General features: G+C 35.9%; 1 protein-coding gene across 1 annotated transcript in view; it reads left to right on the plus strand.

Annotated features, from left to right (window-relative positions):
- VPS13A (vacuolar protein sorting 13 homolog A) overlaps positions 1 to 5,651 on the plus strand; it is a 190,048-nt gene extending 184,397 nt beyond the window's left edge. Inside the window, exons 72-73 of the mRNA XM_011375502.2 lie at positions 2,288 to 2,362; positions 4,171 to 5,651. Of these exons, the coding sequence (XP_011373804.1) occupies positions 2,288 to 2,362; positions 4,171 to 4,221 (126 nt within the window). The 3' untranslated portion in view covers positions 4,222 to 5,651. The remainder of the gene's footprint in view (positions 1 to 2,287; positions 2,363 to 4,170) is intronic.
- Positions 5,652 to 8,294: the final 2,643 nt, after the last annotated feature.

The raw sequence follows: 8,294 nt of genomic DNA on the forward strand, positions 1-8,294 counted from the left end.
TATTCCCATCTCTTTTATAGATGTTACTGCTGTCTTACTCAGGCTTAAAGAAAAGAAAGCTAGGCCAAGAAAAAATATGCTACTTTATGTGCTATTACACTGACAACAACATTCCTGGGTCTTCATTTTATTCAGTCATAAAGCCTCATCTTCCTACTGCTGTCTATGGCGCTAAAATGAGAAAATCACTTGTATACTTCAGAATCTCTAGCAGTTCCGTACAGAATGTTTTTCCCTGAAAAATCTCACAAAAAGACACTTGAAAAGTTGTCTAACAGCCGATTGTTGATAATTCTTTCTCTTTTATAGATATTATCTTTCCAATTAAATTAAACCTTCTTGAAGGCAGAGACTGTTTTCTCTCTTTGCTTTGATTCCCAGCAGCTAGTACAGTGCCTGGTACTTGGATGTTGATATAAAATATAATGAATTGCTAGTCATTTGGTAAATCAATAGAGACTCAATATCCATTGTAAGTTGTAATGATTGTACTAGGTATTATAGGATGGAGTAATATATAAGTGTATTAATATAATAGGTATATATGATATAAGATAATGAATTCGGCCTTAGGATATTTGCCCAGATACTTATGTGTAGGGCCACTTTGGCACTGGCTATACTAGTAGAAATGTAACCCAAGGAAGTTATATTCTTTGTTATTTTTGTTTCATTTTTATTTTGAGGGGTTGAATTGACTCATGTAACGGAAAAGTCTTATGTCTACATCTTGTAACTTAGATATGCTCAAACTATGTCGTTAGCAATTATTCTTCCTCCCTTTCTCTTCTCCTTCATACTCCCTCTTCTTCACCACCCCCATCTCTAGCTTTTACTTTCTTCAGTGTTGGCTTCATTCTCAAGCAGGCTATCCTCTGGGGACAGGATGGTCAGCAGAAGTTCCAAGCTTATATCCTAGTAGCTCAGCAGAATGAAAGCTTCTTATTGAGCCTCCTTTGATGACTTGCTTATTCCTGCTTCAGTCACTTTGGTCAGGGAGTTAGAATGGACCATATGACCAGGTGAGGGTCATGGGATCACCATGGTTCTACCAAGAAGGAAGGGGAGCTCTCTCAAGTATTTGGAGGTAGAGAAGGTGAGAAAGAGTTACCCAAAGGAGATTCAGTAAGATCTTATGTGGAGTGTGGGACACTGGGCATAGGCAGGCAGAAACAACATTTGTCTTACCACTCATTCCAAAGACATGGGGCAGCTCTTACGTAGACTGGATACTAGTTTTTGGGTATCTGAGACCAACTCTTCCCACTGAGAATTTCTCTGATTGACTTAGAAAAGGAAAGGCCCTGTGACCACATATGAAATAATGGATAGTGGCTATTAGCTTCTGGTCTAACCTATACCAGTTTCCTGGCTTTTTCATATTTTTTTCTCTCTTCAAGGATAAACTTCTTATCTTCTTGATTTCTTCCCCTTCTGCCTTTTCTTGGGATATTGTATCAGCAGTCATCATTTTGTTTTTTAAATCAAATTTCTTCTGGAGTCCGTATTTGCATAGATATTTGAATTAATTATAGGAACTGTTAGACTAGTAAAATTTCCACACTGCTTCTTCTCTGACCCTATCCATAGATAACAGAGGTAAACACCATCCTCCTCCTTAATAATCCCATTCATTCTATTTGTCCTTCTAATGCTTAACATCCACCATTAGACAGTTTTCCCCACAGACACTGAACAGAATACCAAAGGAGTATAAAAAGTGGAAGACAGTCATATAGGATCTGGGAACAACCCTAATTTCTTTGATCCTTGAGCTACATTATTATTGAATGAGTGGTTTAAAATCTCAGAAGTTACACACATACACACACCCCCATAACCACATGTGTGTATGTATGTACACCCACATATGGATATATTATTTTTGAGCTGAAATCATCATTATTCTATGGCCAGATGCTACTCTCTGTTTTGTTCCTGAGAAGTTTTCTGAAGGGAAAAACAGTGACACTGCTCCCAGACTTATCTCCTTCCTGCCCTCTGTGTAAACTTTTATGGCTTTATGGCTTTAGCAATTAAAAGCTAGTCACCAAAAGGTTTTTTATGTAGGTTTAGTGATAATGGATGTGTGAGTATTTAGTCTTTTTTTTTTTTTTTTCACTTATGTTTGATTATTCTTGGTTTCCTATTCTTGGCCTTTTTTTAAGGTGTATAATTTGTGTAACAAGGATGCTTTAAGCACAAATTTCTAAAACTGTATGCCATTTCTTTATCATATTTCTACAACTGGATTTTCATTTTAATGAAGTTACTTATTTCATTATAGGAACGGGTGAAATCTGTATTCCATGCCAAAGAGTTTGGAAAAATAATTAACTTCAAGACCCCAGAGGATGCTAGGGTAAATATAATAAATCTTTTACATAAATAGATAGCAGCTTCTCATTTCAAAGCCACGAAAGTTGGACTTTTAAGGCAGATAAGTTTTGTTTGCTTTTAATTTTGTTTTTGTGTTTTGACAGTTTTAATATATGTAACTAGATAATATTTCCCCAAAACTACTTTACATTAGATTGGCCTCAACACACCTACTTGTTTTTCATATCAAATTGCTCCACCTTACTTTAAATCCTAATTGTAATATTTTGTAAAAAAGTCAACAAACAAAAGAAATTATTTTATACTAATGCTATGTTATCGGCTGTATCAGGGAAAGTATGACCCCACATTGTTGATTGGTTTACTGTATAGCTATAGTAATTTTTTTAAAAGATCACTTACTACAACATAGCACATAGTATGGCACAGAACAAAAGAAGCCAAGCCTGTAGTCAGAAAAATCTGTTTGAATATCGGTTCTGTTCCTTCTTGACTGTAAGACCTTGGGGGAGTCAGTTAACCTCAGTTTCCTCAAAATGTGAAACGTGTGAACTGAAAAGCACTATGCGTACTTTAGGGATTATAGTAATTACGAGGACATACACTGTCAAGAAAGGAAGACTAAGCTGATTATCTACCTCATTAATAAAAAGTAAGATGCTATTTCTAATACTTCTGCCCTCATGCTACTCTCTGTTTTGTTCCTGGCTAGGTATGACTATTTCCCAGTTCGCTTGTCACATCTGTACCCCAAACCAGGAACCTTGGTGCATTTAGCACATGCTGTGCAATTTTCTATCTAGACACTGATATAAGGCAACACTGGCATACAAACAGAAAACCGAAAGGGGACAAGTTACTAAGAAAGATGAATAAAGTGACCAGAGCCTCAATATTCATGTTGCCTAGAACAGGAAGACAGAGTAGAGCATGATGATAGCATGACTTTCAGGCCTTCTTTCATGTGCCAAAGAACATTACTGTCTGTTTCAGTTTCTCTGTAATAAGTTTTCCATTTAATCTCTGTCACCATGTTATTTTATCCCTGAAGGTTTGTTACTCATCCTCCTGCTCTGCTAAAAATATCCATAGAATGCTACTGAGCTCGGTTCTCTTTCTCTCCTTATCCTAGAGCTATTCTCCCTAGGTTTTTCTTAAATTAAGGAAGTGCAAAAATCTGCTAAAGCTTTTCATAATGGAATAACCCCAGTATCACCTCCAAGGCTTTTATCTGTCTTACATGCCCAATGCTAATGGATTATTGGTAGATAGGATTGCAGTACGTTTGCATTTTACATTTCGATTTCAAATCCTTTTAAAATAGAAAACATATTATGAGAACACTCAAAATGCTCAAGAATGTTGCTGTGCTATTACCCACTATAGAACTCTATGTAATTATTCCTACTCAGTAGAATCCTATATATGGACTCATGAACGTTTGTGATACAGAATTGGCATAGGTTGGAAGGAATTTTTCATAGATGGTTTTCACACTATGCCAGAATTACTCAGTCCAGCTGCCAAATTACCTTTCTCTCTCAGGATGGTTAGTTTACAATTCTTATTCTGAAGATGACCATCCAAGTCCAAAGACCTTAGAAAAACATTATTCTTACTGTTAAATAAAACCGAGTCCCATTGTCCCTGAACCATGTGGGCTATTTAAATGAGTGAATGATCTCTTACGCAGGATGAATTTAATTATTGCCCATGAGTATACACCTAACTAAACTGGAAAGCCAACTTCTAGATTTCTGTTCATTACATTTTGAGTTTCATTGCAAGTTCATTGAAGTAAGTAAATATTGGTGTATTTCCTCACAACAGTGGATCCTCACAAAGCTAGAAGAAGCAAGAGAACCTTCCCCGAGCCTCTGATGAATACTGCTTGAAGACACACCGTAATAAATCATTACAGTTTCCACCTTATACCTTCCAAAACCTGTTTGGGAAGTATATTACATACAGAAGTAATTTCAAGTACACAAAAATGTATATATGTATCATTTAGAATCAGGTAAAACAGCTGTGTGATTAAAATATTTCAACTCTTTGGGGATCCATCTGGTTTTCTAACCTGAATCATGCATTTGGTTAAAATTCTAATTACTTTATAAAAGAAACATTTCTTTTATGAATCTTAAATATTTCCTCCAGGTGATTCTCTGCAGTGACGGAGAAATTGACCATATATTTAGCCTTTATATGGAGCTAAGTTGAATGTTCCCAGTTTATATTTTAAACTTCTATCATGCTTATTTCAGACTCCTTGAATAAGTGATGGGAGTGATCAAACTAGTGATCAAATCAAACATTGCAGTGGTATCCAGAAAACTTTAGTGGTGGTTTCTTTAGAAACAAGAAGTTCTTTTTACAGATAAATATTTTGGTATTATTTTCCTTATTTTTTTATAAAGGATAGGTTTGAATTATACTTCAAATATTCAGCATGTCTATAAAAAAACAATCTTTTATATATAATGTCAGATTGAATAATAATACCCTTTCAAGCCTCATCTTAAGAAAGGCTTGAAGAAATGAGTGTCATACCCAGAAAGGGAAAGCTCCTCTGAGAACTTTGAAGCCTTAGAAAAACTTCTTCAAGCCATCTCCATGGATCTACTTGGTTTACCCGGGTCATGTTTTTAATATACTGACTTTAAAGGAAAATTCCTGAAGCCTTAACAATACCAGCTTTCCATTCAGTGGTAATATGAAATAAATAAAACTCCCACCATCTTAGATCTGAGTTATGCTTCAGAACAGACAGCCCCTCTCATAAGTAATATATGTACCCTAAAGACTAACCCAGTACCCTGTCCTGTTAGTAATAGATCAAGAATTTCCAGTTTGCTGTCTCTACAGTTATTCAAGTGAGAATCATTCTTTTAAATGTATAGCTCATCAGAACAAAAATCATGGGGTTCACATTAAAAATAAGGTTATGGGTTTTTTTTTCTTGGTTTTTGTTCAAAAACCTAGTATTAAAGGACTTTTTCAAGAGACAGGAGATGAATATATGATTGTGAATCATGAGAATGATGCAGAGTTTTATTTAGTTATAAATAATGCAGAGTATTCAGTGCATGTTGTATGTGCCATGAAATTATTATAAACTGTTTTTGAAATTGGAGACTCTGTATAGTCAATGGTTGTGAAATGTTCCTCAGGTTCCTCAAACCCTTGCTTTGTTGTAAAAGCTAAAATAAACAGCATGCCAGATTGTAATTGTATTCCTTCCTGACCAAATCCTGCTTTACTAAATATTATTGATTTTCCCGATTATAAAAACACATTGTTTATTATCAGTAGTTTCCCCCAGAATGTTTTTTTCTTTGCTGACAAAAGATGACAAATTTCAAATCACATGATAGTACGTCCTCCCATGATGACCTTTGTTCAACATAACATACACATTTTCTCTGTTGCTGAGCTCCTCCCATTTTGCATGCATTAGAATTAAACCTAAAAGTAGAGGTAGTCAGAAAACTCTTGAGATTGTCCTCATACCAAATGTTGCTTCGCTGGAGTTCCTTTCAATACCATTAGCCAGGTACCTCTTTACCTACTCCAGTTTCATGATTTTATTCTCAGAAAAAATACAGACCCACAACTCCTTGGGTATCCCATGTTAAAAGAGATAAACCTAAAAGAGCAGCGTGGAAATTCTAGTATCCTCTGAAGACTAGGAAGAATGGGTCTTATAACTATTACACATACAAAGCCAATATGCCTATTCTTCCTGTTCCCTTACCATTAAGGACCTAGAAATGTCTTTTTTAATTCTTGCTCTACCATCATCTTCCTGTCAGCACCTCCCATCACTTCTGCTGCTTCTAGAGTAGAAAGACTCACAATTTCAAGAGCAGTAGTTTATCAGTTGTCTTAGAATATTGTCTTCCTCTAAACAAAGAAAACCAGTAGATTGCTAGATGAGTCAGTCTTTTTAGTATGACATTTTACAATTTACAATTATGTGTTTAATTGTATATTCTTTTTTCTTGAATATTAGAATCCAGAATTTTACTATATTTGATGACAATCTGTCCCGAATGACATTTTACTACCTTTAATGGCTCTCTGCTTGAGAACGTTGAGCTTGTCTTGCTTGTTTGCTAGTAGCTGTTGGATGAGGTCCTGAGTATTGTGTCAGCTCTTTATATTATTTGTTAGCTATAGCCCCAGGTCCTTAATTCTAGCAGAGCATATATTCTAATCCGTGATTATTGTGTGAAACCCTAGGCAGAGTGTCTGTTTCCTGCCAAGTCTCCAGAAAACTATGATCATTAGACATAGCAACTTTAATTTCTGGTACAAAAAGAAGCTTCTGATTTCTCCACATTTACAAAATACTCTCTGAGTATCTTATATCTTTTCTCAAGATCAACCAAAATCCTCAAGGACAGTGTTTTTCAAACTGTAAGTCTTAACCTAGTAGTGGGCCATGAAATATATTCAGCAGCTCAAGACCAGCATATTTAAAAAGTGGAATAGAAAAGAGAGCATTGCATATAACAAGGTTAAACATTGTTTCTTGAAATAATGTTTCAGTTAAATATCTATATCCTGTGTGTACTGGGCCACATTTTGAAGTGTTATTTCCTATTGCGAAAAAAAACTTGAAAGCAACTGCCGTTGGAGGCATGGGCCAGCCAGTGATTGAATATTCTTGATTGTGCGGAGCCTGACCTAAGATAAGGAGCTGCAGATCCACAACTCAGGGAGTCTTCAGATTGTGATCACTATCTTTTTCTTTCAAGTGAGAAGGTAGGATACCTCTTGTTTTTGGTTTATAAAATGTTTTCCTTTCACAATGTGTATCAGGTCCCACTAATATCTGGTATCAGTGGGACCAGAAAAAGCGTAGAAAAGTTAGATCCGCCCCCAGAAAAGGCCACAGGATAGCATTTAACTTAATGTATTTCAACCTCTCTCCCACTAAGCATTTTACGAGCACTGGGGACAGAAGTTCTTTTTAAGTTGAATTTGCTTCATCTACCTTCTATCTGAGTCACCCTACCAGTAGCAAAGGCCCTTACAAATGGAGAGCTTAAACATGAGTTACATTGTCGTAAGGCCAGAATACTCCTTCATTGGAGGGTGCTATACAAATGCCGATGCAGTTTAGCTGAAAATAATTGGATTTCCTCATTTCTGTAGGATTCAAGTAGAAAGTGTAGACAAACTGCATTCTCTATGCAAGATTCAATACAAAGTTTATTCAATCTAGATTTCTTCGGTGCTACCCAGTATCACTGCCCCTTTACATACTCTAAAAGGATACCATTCACCCTCTTGCCCAATCCTTTGAAATATACTTTTGAAATTATACCCTACTATTAATGCTAATCAACTTAGCATTAGTTAAAATTTTTATGATTCTTGTAATTTTTAGCTTTGATAATTGACCAATGTAGCTTAATGCAGAATTTTGTTCACATTTTTCTTTCTGCCTCAACTGGTGTAAACTAGTACTTGTTTCAGGATTATCCTAGAAGCAGACCAGCACATGTACTGGGAAGATACTGGCTCCTGTGTGTGTGTGTGTGTGTGTGTGTGTGTTACTTGCCCTTGAGTCAGCTCTGACTCCTGGCAACCCTGTAATTGGGTGACGTCCACAGTGTCTTGTCCTCAACAGCCCTGCTCAGCTCCTGTAGACTCACGCCTATGGCTTCTCTTAAGGAGTCAATCCATCTCTTACTTGATCTTCCTCTTTTCCTGCTGCCTTCCATTTTTCCCAGCATTATTGTTTTTTTCCAGAGAACCTGCCTTTTCATGATGCACCCAAAGTAGGACGGTCCTACTCTATTACAAACCTTCATGTTCCTTTAATTGAAGCCTTTGTACTTTATTTTGTAAAATAAATTTTTCCATATCATTTTTTAAAAAGTTTTACTTCAGAATTATAGATTAGTTCTTTTTTAAAAGCATTATGGCATTATAAAAAAAAA

Source organism: Pteropus vampyrus, unplaced genomic scaffold (genome assembly GCF_000151845.1).
Source record: "Pteropus vampyrus isolate Shadow unplaced genomic scaffold, Pvam_2.0 Scaffold273, whole genome shotgun sequence".
Taxonomy (NCBI): Eukaryota; Metazoa; Chordata; class Mammalia; order Chiroptera; family Pteropodidae; genus Pteropus; species Pteropus vampyrus.